The 24750-nt window shown below is 40.6% G+C and overlaps 1 protein-coding gene across 1 annotated transcript in view; it reads left to right on the top strand.

Annotated features, from left to right (window-relative positions):
* Nucleotides 1-465: 465 nt before the first annotated feature.
* The window catches only part of NDRG1 (N-myc downstream regulated 1), a 26299-nt gene continuing 2014 nt past the window's right edge, over nt 466-24750 (top strand). Inside the window, exons 1-13 of the mRNA XM_009697384.1 lie at nt 466-542; nt 2860-2895; nt 10420-10525; nt 12541-12661; nt 14637-14699; nt 16391-16451; nt 16910-16996; nt 18569-18625; nt 19569-19672; nt 20054-20110; nt 21346-21397; nt 22171-22218; nt 23801-23836. Of these exons, the coding sequence (XP_009695686.1) occupies nt 480-542; nt 2860-2895; nt 10420-10525; nt 12541-12661; nt 14637-14699; nt 16391-16451; nt 16910-16996; nt 18569-18625; nt 19569-19672; nt 20054-20110; nt 21346-21397; nt 22171-22218; nt 23801-23836 (891 nt within the window). The 5' untranslated portion in view covers nt 466-479. The remainder of the gene's footprint in view (nt 543-2859; nt 2896-10419; nt 10526-12540; nt 12662-14636; nt 14700-16390; nt 16452-16909; nt 16997-18568; nt 18626-19568; nt 19673-20053; nt 20111-21345; nt 21398-22170; nt 22219-23800; nt 23837-24750) is intronic.

The raw sequence follows: 24750 nt of genomic DNA, 5'->3' as shown, positions 1-24750 counted from the left end.
AGGGAGCCTGCATTAAAAAAAAACAAACAAACAACAAAACAAAACCAAAACAAAACCAAAAACCACCACAACCCAAAATCTCAGAGGCAAGTACTCAAACTAATTTCAGAAGGTGGTTGTGCAGGTTTGGTATGCCTCCTTTCACCTGTGAAATGACAGTTTCCATGACTCACTCTATACTGATCCCTGCCCTGTTTCCTGTGGCATTCCCTGTTTTGAAGCTGCCAAACTTTGATCTTGCAGCCTTAATATTTCTTTAATCTCATATTGTGCAGGAGTGTGTATATAAATAAACCGGGGAGGCATTTTACAAGAGATTCATAACCTTCTTGCAAAGGTCTTTCAAACTATAACCTGGGACAGTGGGTTATTGGTGGGGGGGTTGAGTGGAGCAGGATCTTTATTTGTTCCTGTATTTAATCTTTGATGCAAGCTGAGAACAAATCTTTTTTCATCTTTGCAGATATCAGCTACTGACCATGTCAACGGAGTTCCAGGATACTCACCTTGCAGAGGTGAAACCTCTGGTGGAGAAGGAGGAGGTAATTATTTTAAAGCTTTTCGGAGTTTATGTGTTTTATTTCAGGACAGCTGTTGGAACTGCACATGTGTTCTTAGATTAGTTCTAACGTACCGTATGGAAGAAACAAGTAAAACTGGAGATGGAGTAGGAATGGTTGGTTTTTTTAATAATACAAAACTGAGCCTTAATTATTTGCTCTTTTTTGGTCTTTGGTTTCACTCTTCTCTAGTGCTAATCTGGTGGTGACATTTTTTTCTCTTCTGAATAATGACACCTCTAGGTGTCTTTAGCTATTTTTAAATTATGCCAATTGGACAATCTCACATACATCCATCTATACCTATGGACATCTCAGTGTAAAGCCTTTTTTCTTGAATCAAAACTAAGATTTTTCTTTTGTTCCCAAAGACTGCAATTCTTGACAAGGATGTGTATAAATGTGTTGAGTTTTTTTCTGGTTTTCTGCTCTAGAACTATTCATTGCTCTATCTGCTACTTTCTTTTTTATTCCCTACCTCTTTTTGCATAAACACTTCAGAAAATCATTTCCACTTGCAACTGCAGTGAAGTGGCTAGAGAACTTTAAACACAGCTCCCTTGCCAAGGACATTGCATGAAAGCACAGCTTGTTTGGATACCAGTGAATGCAGCACTCAAACTTCTCAGAAACTTAAGATCCCTTTTTGATGCCAATATTGTTCAGTAGTCCCAAAGCAAAGGAGACACTAAGCAGAAGTCCTATGGGTACTGAAATGTCTTTGCTTTAAAGTTCAGAAATATCTTAAAACACTGATTAACTTCCTGGGTTTCTGTAGCATGTAGATGATGTAGATGAAAAGTTGGAATCTTGACAATGAACCCTATATACTTTTATTCACAATGTTACCTTAAGTTTTGTCTACGTGGGGAAACTAGCACAGAGTTTGATATCCTCTGTGACCATTCTTAACGTAGATGAAGCAAGTTACTTAATGTATTTTGAGAAAGTGGAGAAGAATGCCCTGAAGGACAGTCAGCACATGCTAAGGTTAACAGTGGAGCTGGTGTTGAGTGGGTGATGCACTCTGAAGACCCATCTTGGTTTGTTATGCTTAGGTTTCTTCTACAGCTGAGTGTCTTCGTTCCTGAACAGTGATGAGCCTTATTTCCTATGCTGTCTATACGGATGCCACATACTTACTCCTTTCAACTCTAGACCCCACTAGAACAACAGTGTATAAAACTAGCTATGTTTAAAAGGTCGTGAGACCAGCAGTACATTAAGATTAAAACCTAGCGTATTGTCTAAAGCTGAGGCTGTGTAAAGTGACTTCCACAAGCTCGGTCAGCTCTAGCTACTTGTTTGTATGTACAGGACACTGCCTAATTGCCTAAAGATCATGGCTCTAGAGTCCTGTCATAATTACGGGTTGAACCGCAATGCTTTGAGGTCCACCATCTGAGACCATATTGCCCAAGACAGCAGCTGTGTTGCTTCTGGTGTCTTCTGTCCTTAATTTACCTGGGCCTCTAGGACTGAGTGACCTCCTTGCCAGGATCCTAAGCTTTGCTTTTTATCTCAATGCTTTTATTCAAGCTTTGGCTTCTCTGTTGTACTCTGCAGCATAAAAAGTGTTTGCTTGGCTACTCTTCCCTCTGTTTTCAGCCCTCCAGTGGAAATAAGAGTTTGACTTCTTCCTTGTCCTTTAATAAGAGGAGATGACTGTAAGAGACTTTTTCCTTTGAAGTTATAAGCCTCTTTGGCTATTGGACGTGGGGAGAGTGTCATCTAACTCCTTTTCTGGTGTTGATCCTCAACAGGCATAGGAGCTTGTCACTAATAGCAAAGGCTAGTCACAGGTTGGAACGGGCTTCTCAATGTCCAGCCAGCCTCCCAAACATAACCAGGCCTGATTTTGACTGGGATAAAACCCTTTCCACCTTCCACATCTTGTAACCAAATCCTGGTAAAGACTGCTTAACTGACTTGCAAGTGCTTAGTGCGTGAACAATGACTTTCCATCCTAGGCGGGACTGAGGTGCGCTGTTGACTGTCCCATGGCTACACTAAGCAATGGAGAAAAGTTCAGTATTTTACTACTCCGACTTGTCCAGTGATGTAACAAAAACTGAAGATGTACCAGCTTTTGTGCTTTATTTTGCTGGTCTATAATCTAGTATTTTACTGCTTTCATGTTCTCCATAAAATTTAGTGGGTAAAAACTCACATGTGAATTTTGGCATTCAGCAAGAGAGCTTTCACTGAGTGAAGGGATGGGACAGAGCTCTCAGCTGCAAAACTGGTAGGTTAGAACATGCAAAATTATCTGCATTAATGCTTTAAAATCTCTTCACAGGCTATCACTCGCCTCCTTCCAGACTTCGATGTTCAGGCAAGTAAAGCTATTCTTCCTTTTTTTTTTGAAAAAAGGGAAACTGAATTGACATTTGCGAAAACAGCAGAATGTGATCAGAAATGACTGCTTGCCAGAAATACTGTTACTGTGGGAGAGGGTCTGAATGGGACTCTGACATAGTGATGTGAAGGGAACTGCGGGAGGTCTTTTCAGGCTGAAGCTGAGAAAGTTTAATGCAAAAGGGGTGGCTGTGTTGCAAGCAGTTCTATTCTTGCTAAGAGAATAAGATTCTTCAGCAGTGGTAGTGAAAGCAAAATATTCCCCTCTCACATGGACACACACTTTCCCCAATTAATTTGCTTTCATTAGCAGTGTGTGTACATTTCCTCAGAGGAAATGTCCCTCTTGATGAATCTCGTTACGCCGTTGAAAGTTTCTGAAAGATTCCTGAAGCCTGTGGAAGGCACTAAGCAACCAATTTTGCCCGTGACAGGAGTGGCGGTAGTTTCCATATGTTTATTTACAGCCAGAAGATGAGAGTTCATAAAGCACACCACTAGGTCAAATGGTGGCTTTCTGCTTTCTCCGTGTGTCATGCTTTTGGGAGGTGATTTGTAACTCCCTTAGCTCCCCTTGTATATTATTTTATTGCCATTTGGGCTTCTGACTGAGAAGTTTGTCCTTGCTGATTCTTAAGCTGAGACTAAAGAAATGCATGGCTATTGGAGTCAGACTGGGTTGAACTGGAAGGGAGACCAGGGAGCTTGTACGTGCCTCAGCAAAAAGAGTAAGCAGTGAATTCCCATCTCTGAGGACAAAAAGGAGTATGTCCTGGGAAAAGAGGCTTGCTGGGTGTCTTACTTTTGTCATGGGGTGTAGGAAGTGAGGTAGATTGTGCAAGAATAAGGAAAGCTATTAAACTGTTCTTGTCTCTTGAATATTCAGGCAGAGATCCTTGAAGGAGTAACCCTTCTGTACTTCAAGGCATATTGTGCTTTATTTGCACCGGTCTGTATTTTTATTCAGTTATGCAAATTGGTTAAAAATCCAGCACAAACTCAACAGTCTTCTCCCTGGAAACCAAGGGAGACTGCTATCTGAAACATCTTTATCATCTTTCAATGGTTCTTACTTCTATAGCGAAACTGTAGTTTACATTAATCCTGCATCTTCCCCCTCATCCTTTCTAATGATCAAATCCTCTGTCTGAAGTCTTGATAAATGTAAGTTAAAGTTGGCACTGTGTGACTTCCTGCAGGACTGTGCACAGCATGGGAGAAGCTTTCTGTTTGGGTCCAGATTGATCACTTGGTCTAAATAAATCTGAATCCCAGATTAAGTCTGCTAACAGGAATACTGCAGTATTTTGATTAAGAATCCAGAAGTGACCTATATTTCATTTCTATTCTTGGAATAAAGTTGCTTGGTTTGTAAACCATGTATATATATAGATCTTTTAACTTGCAAGATCAAATTCTCTAAGCCTTTTTGTTTGTTTGTTTGTTTGTTTTTCCCCCATGTTTTGGATTAACTGTTGCTAATCCAGAGCAGTGATTCTTGTCATTTAGCCCTGTTCTGCCAGCTCTTGCTTTTTAATGATGTTTCTTTGTTAGAGTTTAATCTTTGGTTGTTCTGATTCAGGAAGGAAAAATGTGGAAGAACAGTCTCAATCTATTATGTTAAGAACTGCCGCTGCAAAGGAGGCTTAGCTTTGGTCTTCAAAACCACAAGTACCCTACCTAGGTGTCTTTAAGTTCTCCTGTGGTTGGTTTATGAAAGAGGTGGTTTGAAGCTGTTACGAGAGAGTCAGTTGCTTAGTTCATTATAGAAATTCATGTGTGATCCTGGAGGACCCAGGTCACTCAGGACTGACACTAAAGCTCATGTGTGCTCTTAATAAGCAACCTGTCCCATGAACCACACTTGGGAGGAGGATGGACCTGGCTAGGGAAGGAGGTAATCAGTTCTTGGCAGGATGGAGCTTCTTATTTAGTGCCTGTGTATGGATGGGAGTGTCCACCATATCCCTTGCAACTTGTTCCATCCTTTTGGGGACAAATTATGCAGTGTTCAGTTAATAACTTTGTTTCTGCCACTAGTGAAAAGTAGTGGCTGCCTGTGAGGTGTTTTGGTTCCAAGAATAAATTTTATGTACTTACCCAGGTTTGGAAAGAAATAAACTCTTATTTCACATGCTGTTTTAGACAGACTTGAGTTAAACATGCTTTTCCATTTTTTTAAGTAAACCACTGTGTAGTGCAATAATGCCCTTCTGAAAGCACATGTTGCAAGGCATGTATGTGGTTATTCTCTGGAGGAAAGCTTTTGTGGAGTTACCAGGGGATGGCCAAGACAAGAGAAGGAAAAACTGATAGCTCTGAACTACCTCTAGTCAGCAGTGTTTGTCTGTCTATGTCTGTCTGTGGCACCCACCTGAAAATTTAAGTGAAGGTCCCCTGCCTCCCAAGAAGGGGAGTGTTCCTGACCAAACCTGGTTTAGCACAATTAATGATAAACTGGTGCAGGGCAGTGTGCTGTGTGCTGCTTTATGTTGGCCTAATCATAAAATGATTTGGGTAGGAAAGGACCTTAAAGCCCATCTTGTTCCCGTCCCCCTACCATGGGCAGGGACACCTTCCACTAGACCAGGTTGCTCAAAGCCCCGTCCAACCTGGCCTTGGACACTTCCAGGGGTGGGGCATCCATAGCTTCTCTGGGCAGTCTGTGCCAGTGCCTCACCACCCTCAAGGTGAAGAATTTCCTACTATCTAATGCCAAACACATTTTAATTGTATTTCCAGTTTGATGTATTTTCCTATTCTCTAGCTTGGTGGCATTGGAGCCGATGGAGACGTGGCTCCTCATCACTGTAGATAATCTTTTAGCTTTGTGTTTCAGAAGTGAGCGGTCTGTCAGGAAGCTGCTTTCTCAATACCTATGCAAAACTTTCAGAGCTGTGTGGCAGCTGTAGGTGGCAGAGATGAGTTTGTCCCTTGCAATTCATGGCTCATGGTCATCTATATCCACCAGCATGCCAAAGCCATTTCTACTTTCCATCCTCCTCCTCTTGCCTATGAGGGGAGAAGGAAAGAGCCACCTTGCAATGGGAGACAATCAACTGCTCCTCCTCATGCGATGGGATGGTTTCCCACTGACATCGGTGGAAACAGTTTAGGGTGTTGCAGTGGGTTACAGAGATTTCCTCATCCTTTTTGGTCTCTGAAGGAAAGGGATGGAGGTGGTTGTGGTTTTGTACTTTTGCAGAGCTGTGTGACCCAGTGCTAATTGGACTAGGAAGAATCTCTGGGCAGAGCTATCGCAATAATCTGCTTCACTTCCTGCACCAAAGTTTTTATTACTGGCTTCCACCTTAGCAGAGTCACTTACATTTACATCTAAAGTCATCGTACTTATAAATGTACCCAACTCACAACCTGAATTGGGGAACCTTTTTCTTAATGGTGCTGATTTAAAATAGAAATATTAAAAAACAAAAAAAAAAAGGAAAGGAGAAAAATACCTGGAAAGGTGGGCATTGAGGTTTTAGAGAAATGTAAGATGAATTGAATTAATTCTTTTAGAGTAGAAAAAGCTAGAGGAAAAATGCTAAATAACTTCAGGGCAAAGGGGATTTGAAACCCAATGTTGCAATACCACATTAAAAGCTCAAATACTTTTGCTCTTCAAGATACTGACAAAAAGAAGGGAAAAATAGCATACGCAGGTATTAGTATATTAAATTTCTTAAGTAATGTGAACTTGAAATTTACCATGTCTTGGCAATTTAAAAGCAATTTAAATCCTCTTTAAAAGCTCTGAAGCTTTTCCCTCAGTTCTGAGACAAGGGAAGGGAGGTGTATTTAACAGGCATATTATGAATTAAAGTAAAAGCGCGAGATAGTAATTGAGGATTAAGTATGTTTGAGAGCTTTAAAATAATCTTGATGGAATGCAGTATTTTACTTAAAATACAATATATGGCATTTTTAGCAAAATGTACAATGTGTGTGTGATTTTCCTTTTTAGATATCTGAAGCGTTTTGGTTACATATCCCATACTTCAGAAAACAACTTGTTCATAAACATGTTCCTCAATCCATGTCTTCCTTAGCCACGGTAGAGAGGGAAAGGAATAAATGAGCTCTCCTGTGTTACTGACTTACAAATTGGCTCCTCCTTCTAACCTCATGACAAAACATCAAAAAGTGTCACTTAACTCAAAAATAAAATCTACTTTAGAATGGATCAGCTCCTTCCATCTAAGATAGCCTCTCTTAAATTAATTGTACGTATGAAAAGTATTTTTGTGTGTGTTTTTAGGGCACTAAGATAAGGCTGCACCTCTGTTAAAGTGAGAGATGTGAACAGATGGTGTGTTTGTCTTTATCCTTCTATCGGATTAGTGTACCTTGGATTTTTTTCCAAGATAGTGTTTTAATACAAATCAGTTGGTGAAGAGCCTCTTACTATAATGTTGACGTTGATTGGGATGTGCTGCCATCTGTTTTCAGTGCTTGGCATTTTGAAAACATCCATCTCTACATCACGTAGACAAATCTCTTGATCTTTAATAGGCTCAATAGGGATGTGAAGTTGTTGGTTTGATGTCACCGAAGAAACTGGTTTAAATTTATTGGTTTTTAGGAGAACCTTTTGGGTATTCTCTGTTAAGAATTGGCACTAATGGAAAATAACACAACCCTCTTGTATTATAGGAGTCTTACTGTGAAGATAATGAGGAATTAAACCAATTGTTAAACGGACTGTGATTTATGCCAGTAATTAGGAGTATGGTCGTCTGTTGTCTCTGAACTATTTTTAGTTGATGCTGAGTTTGAACTAGGCTCAGGCTTCCAGTTCCAGAAGAATTAGCTGTGGAGGTCAGTGGGATGTGCAGGTTCAAGGGTCTGGCTTTATCTACTGTGAACAGATTTTTTTCTTTCATGCACAAAGGAGGAAGATCCCAAATCTTGAAAGGTAGTCCCTGCAAAGAAAACATGTCCTGTATTTTTAGTGCTGTTAGTGGAAGGATCTAGCAATAAAACTCTGATGGTACGACATGCCTGTTTGTCTCTGAGGAGGAAACTGTTTCTATATTCCACACTCAGCAGGAGGTGTCTTACACAATATCACTTACTCTCATTACTGGTGTTAAGATTGCCAAACTATTGATTTTTATGCCTTGTATTGAAAATTATCTAAGTACAAAAGGAAGGTAGAATATGGAAAATATTAACTGCTGTTGTTATTAGTTGCTATTAGGATTAATCGCTATCTATAGCTACTGCAAACCTCTTCTGGAGTATGTATAATGAATATACCTACAATACCCTATTTTCTACCAAAAATGAAACTTACGGTGGCATTAGTATGACTGATGTAGGAATACTTTAGACTAGATGTTGCTTATCTGCTTTGAAAAATACTAGATTTCAAACATTTAAAGCCCTCATTTTTATTGTTGTACAGAATCATTCTGACTTACACTAATTTTTAAGTCTTTTGTGTTCTTACTGGAAACTTTAATCCTGGCTGTTAGGAAAGAACTTGCTTCTGATTTAATTTAGAATAAGTTCAGAGTGTTCTAGCATTTGAGATAAAACTTAAAATGAAGCTAAACTTATCAAAACCTGATGGAAACAGCAACAGGAAAGACTTTACTAATTCCCAGGTTTGAAATTTGGCACTCTGTACATTGTGTGGCAGAGACTTAGTTCGTCTTTGATGTCTGAGCTCTATTCAGTAAGTACTTCTCCTGGTCAAACCTGACTCAAATCCTATTTAAGAATGACATCCTCATGAATTAGTCTGTTTCGTTTTTTCTGGTTGGGCATTATGGGAGTCATAAGCCTGTACAGGATAGTAGCTTGTCTATATAACCCAGTTTGCTACTTGGACAAAGTAGAAACCAGCTACTGTCCTCTGTCTGACTTGCTGGATTTATCACCCTGTTTTGCCTAAAGATGGTGCTGGATATGGAAGATACAGCTTACCTGCTGAATAATGCAGTGAGTATGCAGAGGAATGAATCTTTGAGGAGAGATAAAAGCTGAAAACTAGTGTTTCAGTGGCATATAGTTCAGATAGCAGCGATGCTCAGCTCACTCGGTGTACAAGGGGAGGGCGGATGATCTTGATTCATTGCTGTAATTGTAACTTAAAAATGATGTAAATTTGTAATTACAAGGTGAAATGTGGAATGTTGTTGCCTAGCATCCTTATTTTCAAAAAATTGTGTGATGTATTCCATGTATCAAATTAAGGAGCTGAGATTTAGATCAAATTACTACCTCAGATCTCTGAAGAGCTTCTGGGTTTTGCTCTGTAAAGGTTTTTGCAGAGGCTGTACGCTCTTGATTTCTACAGCATACTTTGTAATAGGTTTGAATTTAACTTGGACTTTGCCTCTGGGCATTACTGCATGGAGCAAGTCCAGAAAACCCTGCAGCAGCAGACAGTGCACTGTACTGAATGACATGAGGGTATCTGTGTCCTGTACAGTAAATAAAGTATTCTAGTGAAATGCTAAGACTGGCTGCTAACTATATACTGTCTTGACTGTTATGCGAGTGTAATGATACTGTAAATAAGTGACTTAAATAACTATTGCTTTCTGATTCTCTTTATACATGTTGGCAAAATAACAAACTGTTTATACCCTTCTGAAGTTCAAGTGCAAAAGAAACAAAATACTGTTCCGTATGTTGTGGTTGTTAGTATGACCCAAGTCACATCTAACTTACATTAAATTTACGTCCAGTAAATAAAAGATGATATTCAGGGTGACTTTGGTTCGATAATCAAAGTGTCCTTAACTTTAAGATCATTAAATAGTACAAACTCCTGTTATGTCAAATAGCAGTATGGTTCTTAATGTTGTTTCTCTGATAATCACCACAACAATGCTGTGGATATGCTGCTCTATAACAAACTTTAGACAGTTGGGTTTATACCCAGGTCTATACATAGCAAGCCATAAAACTAACATATGTGGCTGTCATGTTTATTGGGGAGGGCCACTATAATCACAAGGCCCCACAGTGTGATAAGTCTTTATAGTGAATACAGGCTGCTTAATACTGCTTTCTTAGTTATTTGCTGAGTTAAAGTGCTTTTCCTAGAAAAAAAGAAGTATTTTGTCTTGGCAACTTGCACTTTTGCAAATGTCAACAGTCATAGTTGTAAACTATTGTTATTTTAGGTGTCATTGCACCAAACTGCTTTCTTATTTTATTTTTTTTTTCTTATGCTGCTTTTTAATGAGGTAAAAAACTATTTAACTATTCCCACAGCATCTGGTTAGAGCTAGCATCTTAAGTGCTTCTGTAGTTGTCTGTGGGCTGGAGTAGGTGACAACCGAATGTAAAATGTTCGCAGAGAGTCCCCATGGTGGGGGAGAATGGAGTGTATTAGCACGGGAATGATGGAGACCCCCGGGGCTGCAGGCAGACCCTGGGATGGGGCAGGACCTGTACTCATGGTCAGATAGAGGTTGCTGCTGGGGGTGTTCAGGGGAATGCTTGAACAAGCCCCTAACAGATTCCTGCTTTTCTTTGCCAGGAGCAAGATGTGGAGACTGTGCATGGCTCGGTCCATGTCACCATGTGTGGGACTCCCAGAGGGAACCGGCCAGCTATCCTCACCTACCACGACATTGGGCTGAATCGTAAGTAGACTTTTTATTTAATAGCACAGATGTGGCCTGGTTCCTTAACACCACTACCGTAATCAAAGGTGTGGAAGCAGCGATGGTTAGGAAGCCTTTCCCAGGTCCTTGCTTATGTGCATTGCAACCTGTTGGATGGTACCTAACTCTTCTCTTACAGCAAGTTTAGTTCTCAGGTTTTTTTATCCTTGCAGAGTAAATAATTGGAAGATCAAGGTGGGGGTCGGTCTCTTCTCAAGGTGGGAGTCGCTCTCTTCTCCCAAGTAATGAGTGATAAGACAAGAGGAAATGGCCTCAAGTTGTGCCAGGGGAGGTTTAGATTGGATATTAGGAAGAATTTCTTCACCGAAAGGGTTGTGAAGCACTGGAACAGGCTGCCCAGGGAAGTGATGGAGTCACCATTGCTGGAGGTATTTAAAGGACGTGTAGATGTGGTGCTTAGGGACATGGTTTAGTGGTGGTCTTGGCTGTGCTAGGTTTATGGTTGGACTCAATGATCTTAAAGGTACTTCCCAACCTAAACAATTCTATGATTCTGTGATTTCACTTAAAGGAGCAAAAGATCTCTGGTCACTCAGATTTGCTGTGCATAAATGCTGTAAAAACATCTGTAGGGGGTGGCTGAGGGTGTGTTGCCAGCAGGATTGAAAACAGTATTGCTGGTGCTTTGTCTTAGGTTCCTGTCTGATAACCAGTCTTATGCTGCCATGGATTTATATGAATTACACATCAAATCAGGATGACGAAATGGGTGCTGGCATTGTGTCCTTACTCAGTATTAGGAAAATAACTTTGATAAGTGCCTTTTATCTGTCATATCCAAGAATATAATGACCTAATATCCAGATCTGCTCTAATTTGTTCTTTTCACCAGTACTGTTTGCTTCACACACTTTACTGTTTCTTAATCAGGTATCAATATTTACATTTACAAATACCTGCAGATCTTTAAAGTCTGGCTATTGCTGGGGAACGGATATTACTCATAAGAAAAAAAATAAATCTGTCTTCTTGCCTGTTTTTTGTGGAACTGTCTTACTTTATTTTGGATTTTCAGTGGATCAGGACAGAGCTTAATCTGGATCGCATGTTTGCATAAGACTTTTCTTTCTAGGGTTACGAAGTCTGTCTTTATGATGAATAAACTTTCTGTCCCTTTGAAAGGGGAAGATCCTTTTCCCAAACTTGTATATTCTTCTAAAGCTGATTTTAACTAAAAATGTTTTATATTCTGCAATGATTTTGCTTGTATATTGTGTGAGGACATGCAGAAACACACAGAATATTGAACTGTTTTCTAGGCGTCTCAAAGATGATGCTACAGAATTCTTGCTTTCCACTCCAGGAGGAAAATACTCTAACCCTCTCCCTGCCTTAATATTACTTGAAAATCAGAAATCAAATCACCTCAAAGTTTAGAGCCCGGAGAACTGAGTATCTCAGAAGGGCGCTTTTGTCTTGAGCTGCCTGCAGCAGCCAGTCATGTAGTGTTTATCTTGTAATATTTGGGCAAAAGCACAAGTCACGATCTCAGCCTTGGATACTTTTTTCCTCCATCTGTTTTGACACAGTCCAAAGAAAAATGACTGGACAAGTAAATGGATAGTTTCATCTAAGCCAAAACCTGGGATGAATACTTCTGACTGCATTTTATTAGTATTTTAACTTTACATAAAGAATTATTTTTTGAGGTTTTGGTGTATGAAGCAAATACTTCTGGCAGGTAACAAAATAACATGGATAAACCTTAGCTGGCCATGAAGAAGGAGCTGTTCAGGGTTCTTGCTCCAAGGAATTAAAGCAAGTTGGCACAGATTGCTTTGTAGCAGGGCTTTACTGGTCTTTTCTCCTTAGAAATAAAGAACTGCCACTTTTCCCAGGCTATAATATACTTCACCTAATTGAACCAACTTTTCATTAACCTGCAGGACAGGTTAATAAATGATTTTATTATAGCTGCAAACTTACTATTTCCCTTCAGCATAATTATTCCATATTTCCTTTTCTTTCTCAAGATAAAACTTGCTTCAATCCTCTCTTCAACTTTGAGGATATGCAGGAAATCACCCAGCACTTTGCAGTCTGCCATGTGGATGCACCTGGTCAGCAGGATGGAGCACCGTCTTTCCAAGCTGGGTGAGTTGTCAGGGAAACAGCCCATGCTTTCAGAGTTACCCCATTTCTGGAAAAAGAGTCCCGATCTGCAGTTTAATTAAAAAGCACTTGCAGCAGACGCAGTAGTTGGCTTTTGAACTTAAATCCTGACACTCTGTTTCTAAGGTACTGGAGCTCTGTGAGCTCTGTTGTGTTGTGCCGGTTCACAGTAGACTTTGGGGCTGTAATTTTGTGTTTTATCTCTGATAACTAGACTGCTTGTAGAGCAGTTCCTTGATAGATGTTTACATCTGTCAATTTAAATATTGAGTTACCTTGTTTTGTAATGACATCCTGAATACAAATACGAAACTAAATTGTTACTATAAACAAGATAGGCATTAGCCACTATATAATGTCCTTCCTAAATCCATTTTTTTTATGAAATGGCAGCATGGTAGGTGTTGATAAGTAGTCTTGAGAACCTATCTGCAAAATCCAAGTTGTTGGACAGTAACAAAGTGATGTAGCCCCCAGCATATCATAGATGGCTGCATACTCCTGTGTATCATGTAGGATGCTGTAACTCTTGGAAACTTTCTGTGCTGTGAGCATTGTCTTTGCTAAAATGCTTGTCCCACTTTGTTCAAATGAGACAGGTTTGCCTTAAGATGCCCCTTGGATAGGAATCAGCTTGTTGAGAAAGGGAGCAGCCAACATGCTGAGGACAGGGTACAAGGCAAAGAACAGTTGTTCTGTAAGAACTAGGTATTAAGGAGCTTATATGTACCCTTATTGCATGAGCCAGTCTATTTCCCTTCTTAATTTTTAAGCTGGTCTGATGCTGACGAGGTCATGATGGGCCAGGTTCTCAGCTAGTGTTAACTGCAGTGGCCCCGTTGTCTACCAGAGCAGCCTACAAAGCTATTTCAGTCACTCCCCTTTGTATTTGTTTGAACCACGAGCTTTTAAGTGTCTTAACCCTCATGTCCTGAACAAGTGTTAACACTTCTGAGTTGTCAGCTGCATAGGGCAGCCATCACTCTCTATGTTAGTAAAGACCACTGCTTAATAACGTTGTGGTGACAGTACAACAATCTGTGTTATCTCTCCCAGCCCTCCAGCTGGTAGACCAGCACGCTCAAGTGAAAAGTCACTGCTGTTGCGATGACACAAGCTTTTGTCATGACAAGGTTTAGTTTCCCAACAAGAAAATCTAAGAAAATAACTTAAAGTAGTTCTGCACTTTGATATTTTGTTGTTGTTGTTTGGTTTTATTTTGGAGACTAAACTAGAGAATGATTATATGTAGTCCTGATGGGAAGCAGAGATTTGGATACATCCTAGACAGATGTGCTCCAGCTACTTTGGGTGGATTTTTTCCATGTGCTGCTCAGTTGAGATTTTGCTCAGAATTTCCTGCCCTCAAAATTTTGTTTCTGCTCTGCAGAAGACCAGGAGCATTAGCTGACAGCTGGTTTATTGCTTCACAGCCTTTCCTATGCTTCCAGTTTCTCCATCAATATTAGTAGAAAGCTACCCTCATTTATCCTATGGTAATTTGTGTGTCCCTGAAAACATGCATGCGAATTATTTGCCAAAATATAGATCTCATTGCTATAGTCTGTGATTCTGCAACATGGGGCAACTTTTTTGTGGTAGACTAGAAGTACAAATGTGGTGAATGTGGTTGGAAACTCACCTCTCAAGTTCAATTTTTTTCATAAGTTTTAAGTGTTAACTTTTCTTGGAAGAGATTCATTGTGGTTTGTTTTGCTCTGAGCTGGAGCAGACATCTATCATCCTATAACTCACATAAAGTACCATACAGATTATGCTCATATTTGTGCCAAATGGATTACTTGTGCTTGCTCCTGATTTAAATTCGGCTCATACTGTCAATGATCTCGTAATGATCAGATTTGATATTAAATCTACAGTGACTGCTGTGTCTCTAAATATCCCAGCCTACTCTACTGAAAGCGGTGTAGTAACTCCACAAACGTATTTGTTGTAGGTACGTATATCCCTCCATGGATCAGCTGGCTGAAATGCTTCCCGGGATCCTGAAACAGTTTGGGTGAGCACAGTAGTATTTAATTATTTTCCTCATTCTTCTTTCCACGTGGCACACCGAAAGAGCAGGGCAGAGCAGATAGATACTCACCTGTGCTGCCCCTGAAGCTTCGGTCTAGCCATCTGGCATTTTGTTTGCTAGAATTATGGTTGTGGCTGTTTTTTTTTAATTCCTCTGTTATAGATGGGTCACTTTTGCCTTTGTTTCTGAAAGAGCTTATTTTTTGGCCTTTTTTGAAATGTCTGTTTATTTTTAAACAGGAAGCAACTTTGAGTGAAATCCCATGTGCCTAATTTAGGGACTTCCTCCAGTATTTTCTCTATGTTGCCCTCACAGGGACAGAGCACAGACAATCTGTCCTTCCCACTGCAACAAACCACGTTTTCCTGTGTGGTCAGCAGAAGAAAAGTGTAATCCCAATCTGAAGACACTTACTGTTTTGTTTCTGTGGCTTGAGTGTCTCAGAGGGTCGGTCCAACCTCCTTAAGGCTCTGCTACTACCAAGCGCGTGTGCCAGATTGCTGATGTCAAAGGACCTAGTGGCAGTGTTCCTCTGTTGTTTACCTGCAACAAGTTTAGGTGTGTGTTCTCCCTTAAAGCTTAGCTTTAGCAGGAGATGTAGCTGAGAAAGATACCTTTTCTGCAGAGTTTATGCTCCTAGTACACTATGAAGAATGCAGGTAGGCACCTCCAAGGGGTTTTCAGACCAAGCAGATAAAACCTGACATTCGGGGTTAGGCAGCCTTGGAGAACAGACAGGCTGGACTGCTGGCAGGGTTTTAGTCTTAGACCAGCACCCCAATTTAGACATTGTTCAGTTGTTGTAACCAGCTGTTACAGTACCTCGGACTAGTTTACCTCACTACCTTCCTAAGAGATGTGGTTTTTGAAATGCCTAATATAAAGCACAGGGTTGCCAATTGTGCTCCTGCACTGAAAAAAATGCTAACATAATGTCAGTACCTTGAAAATCAGTTAAACTGGAGTGTACTTAGAAAGCTTTGATTTAATCTTGCTAATGAGAATGAAAACTATCCTCAGATATTTTCCTAAAAGCATTGTATAACCTGTTTTTCTGAGTGTTCTTTTTTCTAGTCTTCCCTTCCATGTATTTTCTAAGATGTTGAAGGCAATGCTTTAAAACCAATTTCAGTTAATGCAAATATTTGGTTTGTCTCTGCCCTGTTTGGTTATGAAGTTTAAACTTAATCACCTCAATGGCTGGATAGCATGAGAGATTTTCCCTGCCAGCCCCCTGTTAGAGAGGAATCATCATCCCAGCTGGATAGCTGTACCGGGGAGGGCAGGGGGAGCCTGGGAAGGGGGGAGCTTTGTATTTAGGCTACAGATTTCAGGACTGTGTCTTACAAGTTTTTCTGGCAGAGACTATTTCCTTCCAGGATCAGAACAATGCTATGGTTGCTCAGTATATTTACTTAAAGATAAGTGAGAATTGCTGCTGCCCTGCAATGCATGAGGACCAGTGTTGTGCAAATCTACCAAAAACAAACCACTTGCTACACTGAGCTCCTTACTGGTGTCGATGGCATTGCTGAGGGTCCATGGTTTGCCTAAGCTGCAACCCACCCTTCTGTAGATACATGCTGGCATGTGAAAGAAGACGACTGCTGAGACGAGTTTATTTATTTTTAGTGCTCTTACTCATTTGTCTCTTCCGTTTTATTGCTCTGCAGGCTGAAGACTGTTATAGGAATGGGAACTGGAGCCGGTGCCTACATCTTAACCAGATTTGCTGTAAGTTTGGTGGAGCTTCCCCAAAGCCTCGAACCTGATTTTCCTGACGTGTTGTTGCCCCCGTAGCGTGTGCAGAGAATTCCTGCTCTGCCTTGCCCATTTAAGTAAGCAGTTAGGCTTTTAAATGAAATACCACAATCTGCGGGATAGCTAATCCAGAAGACCTAGATTTTCCATTTTAAGGCTTGGGCTCTACCCAGTTAATTTGCAGAAGGTTTTTTTAATGGGAGTTCTCTATTTAAACTGAGGGTGGAGAAGAAGTTAAATCTTAATGTTCTCCAGCTGCTCAGTTGAATGGCTTTAATGAAAATTTTTTTTCCATACATATGCTTGTTTTGTGCAAGACAAAACTAGACCTACCGCCTTCCTCCGCAGGAGATAATTTGGTAATCCAAATTTTATGCTGACTGTCAAGTTGCAAAGGATATGTGATGAATCTTAAATCTTTTCTTTTGCAGTTAAACCACGCAGAGATGGTGGAGGGATTAGTTCTTATTAATGTAAACCCTTGTGCTGAAGGTTGGATGGACTGGGCAGCAACTAAGGTAAACACTTTTAAGTTAGAAAAATAAATCATACTGCGAACCTGTCAAGCACGAGGAGCTGGGCAAGTTTGTGTGTGAAGGCATGGCTGCAGACACAAAATATCCCAGGCTAATTCCTTTGTGATTTATTCTTCCATTTGCAAACATACTTCCTGTAGGGCTAGTGATAAAAATAAGTACTTTGAGGAAACAGATACCCATGGTATAATGGAGCTATTGGGTATGGACAATTCTTAAGAGCTGGGAACTGCTGGGGAAAACCTAGTTTTAAGCTGGACCTAGGGTAGTTTTGGAAACAACTTTCTTTCAAGTAAATTTCAAGCATAGTGTAACACTCAGTTCTTTCTTGTCCATGGCTTTGTTTACCAGCATAGTCCAAAATGTGAACTAGAGCACAGAAAAATGTTCAGAACAACATCTTCCATGTATCAATTATCTAGCTGAGTCTTAGATGCCAAAAATGACTCAGAAAAGGGCATTAGCTGCAGTAACTGTGGACAGATTATCCATACAACCAGACTTTTAAGTGAAAATGTTCATATATAAAGAGGCTCCTGCTAACTGTATTCTTCTGTAGTTGTGAGAAAGACTGCAATGTGGGAAAACAAGTGCTGAAAACTGGTTTCAAAAATCTTCCTGGAACCAGTAATATAAATAAGTGTAGATGTTATATTACGTGTCATTCAGATTTAGCCTGTTAAAACATTTTTCAGGGTAAACTGATGCAAGGCACTTTGTATCATTCAGGGTCATGTTTAAGTGAACGGCAGTTGTTATAAACACTCCAAGAAGTACAAAAATGAGTGCATCATCTTTTAACCACACGTAGAGCAAACCCATTGTAAGTGTCTAGGGTGATATTAAATGTAATGACAGCCTTATAATACTAGGAGAAGCTTTCCAGAGCTGGGATGTAATGTTCTTTCAATGCTTAGTTACTAATTTTTTTTAAAATTACTTTGCATACCACTTTATTTTGGTAAATTTGATCTGGAAATATATTTAGTAACTCCTCTATGCTGAGATGTACCAGTTAACCCATTCTGATTATCTCACCCCATGTCTCACTGTAATTTAATTCTTCCATATCTATGCCTCTGCCTTCCACCTCTCTTAAGTATTTCTGATCTTAGGAGTACAGTGGGTGCCCTGTATCCTTCTGTCCTTCCAAAGCAAGAGCATGTACTCTGGGACATGAGCTTTAGGTACCAGCTCCAATGTATTGTCAGTGTGGGTTGTTAGGGAGGAGATGGAGCAGTGAGATTAAATGACACCCATGTGGCTGATTCACCTGGTGTTCTTGCAGGGAGTGATTCCGTATATACCTATGGCACTACTAGTGTGTTCCCGATATAACTGCATTAGTAAAGACGTCTTATGAGAATGACTCAAATGTAAACAACCCGTAATGGTGTTTTATTTGAATTGAGGGGGAAAAAAATATCAGTTTAGGATATTGTATATATAAGGACAGCAGAGAAACATCAATTGGTCTACTTATGGGTAAATGAAAGGTTTCAATTGTTTAAGGATTATTTTAATATCAGATATTTAGATAATCTTGCTGTTCAGATTTCAGGTTGGACAAATGCTTTACCAGACATGGTCATTTCACATCTGTTTGGAAAGGTAAGGATGTTCAAAAGATTCCTCTGGTGTATTCAGTCATCTGTATTTACCTCCTGGGGCTGGGAGGAGGGGAAAAGCCTTCTCTTAAACAACAAAGTATAAAGTTAAACTGTGAGATAGGATTCATACTTGTGTTCCCAGTATTTTGGAGGTGGCATGCTGCCATGGGGCTTGCTGTGTCCTGATGCCTCAAGAGCATCTCAGTCATGACAGCTCTAGTAGGGGCAGCTCCTTGCTTAGGTAGCCAACACTTAAACATGAGTATAACTGTTGTATGTGCTCATGTTCTGAGCAGAATTACCCCACAGGTTTTTTTATACCTTAATATACTTGTAACTATGAGAAAGCTGGTTGTTAGTACTAATGGTGCTCTTCAGTCCAAGCCTACTTTAATGAAAAAGTTTTCTGAGACTGCTTTGCTGTGCTTGAAACTGTTAGTAAATGCAATGGAAAACTCCATTCCAGCAGAACAAGGAACTAATCTGTAAAGACTTTCGAACCAAACTGTTTGAAAATGTTAGTGATTGAAGTCCTTGAAGCTTAGTCATTTACTATTGTGAAATTGAGTTCCACATTACATACATTTGTAAGGTTTCAACATCTGCTTTACCCTGGAACATTTATTCAGCTTCTTACCCTCAATCTTTTTTCATTTTAAAACCTCACACTTGTCTGACTGTAATCATCTGCACTACAACTACATGTTTTGCAATCATAAGATCTTGACATTACAACATACTGAAGTTTTAAAACAAAAAATGTGGTACTACAATCGGAGGATAATATTAATTCTGGGTGACTCCACTGGGTGCTGGAAGTTGTCCTTTCCCTCAAGGTGCATTCTTGTTGTGTAGATTTAAGTCTGATACATGACTGCTGTGCCATGTCTTCAAAGCCTTTCAGAAAATAGTCCCTATTCTGAACAATTCTCTCTCTGATGTAGGAAGAGATTCACAGCAACCATGACCTGATCCATACTTATCGTCAGCATATTATTAACGATATGAATCAAAACAACCTTCATCTCTTTGTCAACTCTTACAACAGGTAAATGCATTGGCCTGGTTTCTAACTGGAAACTTCTCTAAGAGACTGTCCAGCTCTTGGAGCCAGTATTACTTGTGTGGTGGGGTTACTTGTGTTCGCCCAGTATAAAGTTCTGCTTGACCGTGCCTTTAGGGATCTCAGGTGGTTTGCTTATGGGAGAAGGACCTTGTGCATTTGTGGGGAGAAAGATGATACACTGGGACTGAACTAAGACATTGATACTTCAGTCTTAAGAGTGGTTCTCTATCAGTTGTGGAGGCTACAACATGTATCAGATTAAATTAATGTATGTGAGTGTGCTTTCTCTGAACTATAAGAATATGGAATTATCTGTAATATTTCAGTGTATCAAGAGCCTTTGTCTTCTTAATTTTTTTTCAGTCGACGAGACCTAGAGATTGAGCGCCCTGTTCCTGGAATAAATGTTGTCACTCTTCAGTAAGTATTTTATTTCCTACCAGTTCACCTGTACATGATGTCAGCTAAGAGGTGTGATTAGTGGGTGCATTGCATATGCATTGCAGAGCTGTAGCTGAATGTGCTATGTGCTAGAAAAGGATCTTGTAACTTTGTGCAGGAGATAAGAAGTTACTGCAAGTCAGGGACTGCCGTTAGGAAGACTTCTCTCTTCAAACTTCACAATCATATTAGCTGAAATGGAAGTCTAAGTAGTTCCTGTCACTGTGTATCTGCAAGCTTGGGCTTACAGAGTAAGTACTTGAAAAGTAGTTGTGCTTAGCATCATCCAGAAATATGTTGTAGTTAATGGAAGCTATAGCTCTGAATGCACTTAATCTGTGCCTATACAACCAAAAAACCTAACCCAAACCCATTAAAAAACCCAACCGAACAAAAAGCATCAAGAAGATGGAGCAGATATCAGAATGACTATCTGCCAGATCTTCTGCTACTGACTTTTCAGTTAGACTGTAACTTGTGCAACGTGACAGTTGTCAAGTCCTTCTCTGCTTAGCTGCTGACGTTTGCACACAGGAGACTTTGAGACTCTGCTCCTCTGCCAGTCTGGTTGAAAGGGGATGGACAGGTCCAAAAGTTGGAGCTCAGAGGCCTGAGGGAGTGAGGGTGATGCCTACATTAAATTTCTTATAAAACAAGGAATAAGAGCACCAGGAAGGGCTGATTGCAACAAGGCAGGGAAAAGGACAGGTTCTCAGGCAAGATACCAGGGCGTGTCAGTAGATGTGCAGCTAATACAGTGGATTTGATGTATATTTAACATGTCTGGAATACAAACGAAATAATTTTGAATGCTGGAGAGGGACTTTTTACAAGGGCAGGTAGCGATAGGACAAGGGGCAATGGCCTTAAACTGGAAGAGGGAAGACTTAGATCAGATAGTAGGAGGAAATTCTTCACGGTGAGGGTGGTGAGGCAGTGGAACAGGTTGCCCAGAGAAGCTGTGGATGCCCCATCCCTGGAAGTGTTCAGGGCCAGGCTGGATGGGGCTTTGAGCAACCTGGTCTGGTGGAAGATGTCCCTGCCCACGGCAGGGGGTTTGGATCCAGGTGGTCTTTAAGGTACCTTCCATCCCAAACCATTCTGTGATTTTCTCAAACTTAACTGTATTATCCTTCCAGCAACACAAAGTGCAGCTTAGGGCAAGTCCAGATCAGCTCACAGAGATGATACCGCTTCTGTGTGCTTCCTTACAGATGCCCTGTCCTCCTGGTGGTTGGCGACAGCTCCCCGGCGGTGGATGCCGTGGTGCGTATATCAAGCCGTCTTTGCTACCATGCTAATGGGCAGGCAAGCCAAGAAGCTGCGCGAGGCCGGCAGAGCTCATAGCCACGCAGCAACCTAACTGGCTATCGATCATGCCCAGCTGGCTCTCCTCTTTCAGACCGCGGGAGAGCTGCCATTAATTCCTCTCTGTTTGTCCCCTCTGTCTGTGCACCGTTATTTAATAGCTACTGCGTTAGGAACAATCGCCACAGCAGTTCCAGTGAACCGCAAATATTTTCCTTTAGAGAGGAATCTGCTGCTGGTATTTTAACTTGTTCTGTGGTGTTGGAGCTGTGCCCTGGGTCACTATGGAAGCAAAGAGCTTCTTTTTGACCATTGTAACTCGCCCCAGATGACTGGGTGACTTCAAATGTTGTGCCTTAACGGGCATACCCAGTCTGCTGGCCTGTGGCCATATGGCTGCTCACCACTTGGGATGCTACCAGATGACCCCAAATCACAAGATAAACAAAACTTGTTGCCACTGGAGTCCCAGAAACAGATAAAAAAACTCCAATTCCCAGCTAATAGGTTTGTTTGTACATGGGAAAGAATACAGTCAGAAATGTGAACTGACCTACTTGGGTTTAAAGATGTGTGTATATATATATACATAGAGAGTCTTTATACAGAAGCCTAAGATACTTGATTTGGTCTGTATTAAGCCAGAGATGAGGTATTTAATCTGTTTTCATCCAGCAGTTCATAATTAAAATCTTGTGTATAATGCCTTGTGCTGCTGTTCTTTAATACAGGTTGAATGCAACTCAAAGCTGGACCCAACAAGGACCACACTTCTGAAGGTAATAACGAAAGCTGTTTTTTTAAATAAACATTTCCCTCATTTAAAATCAACTGGATTAATTAAAAAAGCAGAACCAGAGCAATGTGCTGCAGTATAGATAACACAGTGAGAATCCAGTTCTGATGTGGAAAGGCAGTTCCTTTAGGGTAAGAGTATTTTAGTGGGATAAATGAGACTAAGGGCTTCTTGTCAAGGTTAACAACAGGGAATTTCTCAGCTCCTCCATTTTAAAACGCTAGGGTTGAAACTTGAAACACTCAGTATTTCACATACCCATAATGAATTTGACTAGAGCTGCAAAGTTGATCTCGAGGTGTTTCGAAACATTTGAAAAAAGCCATCAGCAGAGTGGAAGTGCAAACCAACTCTTTCTGTTCCTGCTTCCCTGCCCCTCAGCAGTAGTGTCGGATGAATAGACAGCTGATGTATCTGCCGCAGTATCCTGCCTTTTATGCGGGCACAGTGCAGGATATCTTACTGTTGGAAATGACTCTCTCATTTTAGAAAAAGGTGATAAAATGCACTTCCAAACAGCAAAACGTCATGCAAAGGCTTTGGCTAATACTTGACATTCAGAGTATGGGTGCAATCTTCAGCTCATTCCTGATGAAGTAAAATGGAATGAGTGTATTGTATGAATGCATGTAATAGCACGCAAATGGTGAAACAAGTTTGGTCATGCTTCTGCTGGGAACTTTTACTGCATCTCTCTTTATTGAACTGGTCAGTGAAAATTATAATAAACAATTTTTTTTTTTTAAATGCTTTTGCCTCCTAACATTGAGGAGTTACACTGCTGACCTACCATGTGGACATGGCAGACTCACCCTAAGAAAAAATCTGGCACTATCTCAGATGCTCTGTCAGTGGCCAGCCTTTGCTCAGTCCAGGGATATGGCTGATGCCAGATCCTGCTACAGGCCTGTTTTGCTGCTAACTAATCCTAGATAGATTTGGGGTTTCCTGTAATTTAGAGCTCAACTGTTTTCAGCTTGTGGTGTTCCTTGGAACAGAACTGTTTTTGTTGGGTTGGCTTTGAGGGGTGGAGTGGCAGGAAAAATGAAGTGCTCCAAAAATACTGCATGCACTCAAGATAGCTTTTCTAATTTGGCTTTCCCTGCTTCCCTTGGCAAGGCAGGCTGATGCTTGCCATCCGCAATCTCAGCAAATTGTTTTTCCCTCTCACCTCTGAGGTTTAGGTGTTTGTTCTCCCTCCCCTGATTGTTGGTCAGGTCAATACTGAGTCACGTTACTGTAATTCAGAGCTGAGCTTGTTACCAGGACCAACAGGCTAGTTTCTAAGAAACTGGTAATCACTGCCTAGCAAGAAGCGTTTATTTGTAGTTCCAGCTGATGCTTTGCCTGAGGGTCAAGACACTTTGGGGTTTTCTGGGGTGAAGTCATAGCTTTCATAAACGTTTAACTGCTTACTTTGATGCTTTCATCTACCTATGTGTTGCTCGCACAACAAAAGGAAATGTTTTTCTACTAGATAGCTAAAAAGGTCATTTTAATATATCCTGAGCATAAATTAGTTCCTCTGGCATCATGCTAACTGGCAGTTTTCATTCCTGTTTCAGATGGCTGACTGTGGTGGGCTCCCTCAAGTTTCCCAGGTAGGATTTGGCTGACGGAAATCCTACTAATCCTGTTCTGCAGCATGTCAGACTGCAACAAATGGGTGTTTTCCCGTAGGGTACTTGCTGTTCCCAAATGTCAGCCAAAAGGATGGTTATGATTTCACGAATAATGATGTCAGTCGGTCATCTGAGCTTGCTTTTTTTCTTTAAAGAGCAATGAGGTGCAAAATTAAGATTGGGAGGGGACGTTATTTCCACTAATTAAGTCTTAACCAAGTAAAGGTCTGAGGTGGGAATGCGGAGGTATTATTTTATGGCTATCTACTAAGCTAACATGGATTAAGGCTTGAGCACTAGTGTTTTAAAAACATTCTTATTTGGACTATTTATAGTATAGATCAGGAAGCTGGGAGGCAGGAAATAACCATGCTGTGTTCTTGCACACACTGACTTGGCTTGACTGAGAATGAACTGGAGTTTCTGAAATATATTTAGGCATAAATTCCAAGGCTGCTAATAAAATCAGGCTGGGAAAGTTAAAATTTACCTGTGCTTTAGTGTTACTTCATTAAAAGAGCTGACCTGTAAATCAGCTTTAGAATGTGATCTAACATCTGAACAGATTTCTAAACAATATAATGTGGTGTTTGTGAACTTAAGGAAAAAAAATGAATTTGTAATTATCTGCAGCTGAGGAGTCCCTGTACAGGCAGTGTGTGCTCTTCACGGTGGGAGGGCGGGAAAAGGCTTTTTTAAAGCCACACAGGAGTATGTGCGTTGTTTCTGTTGCAGAGTCTGTTCTTTGCACTGGTTCAGATAGAATTATACAAAAACTATAGGCAATATTGGCATGCGGAGTAATTGAGATTGTGAGGTTTATTTGGCCACTCTATCAGCAGCAGAGGGAGTGCCTCATTGCAAGCATGTCAGTCATAGGCAGTTGTGCTTGC

The sequence above is a fragment of the Cariama cristata genome, unplaced genomic scaffold (genome assembly GCF_000690535.1).
Source record: "Cariama cristata isolate BGI_N322 unplaced genomic scaffold, ASM69053v1 scaffold13393, whole genome shotgun sequence".
In the NCBI taxonomy this organism is placed as follows: Eukaryota; Metazoa; Chordata; class Aves; order Cariamiformes; family Cariamidae; genus Cariama; species Cariama cristata.
Note: the sequence above shows the minus strand (reverse complement) of the source record. Positions and strands in the feature narration are given on the sequence as shown.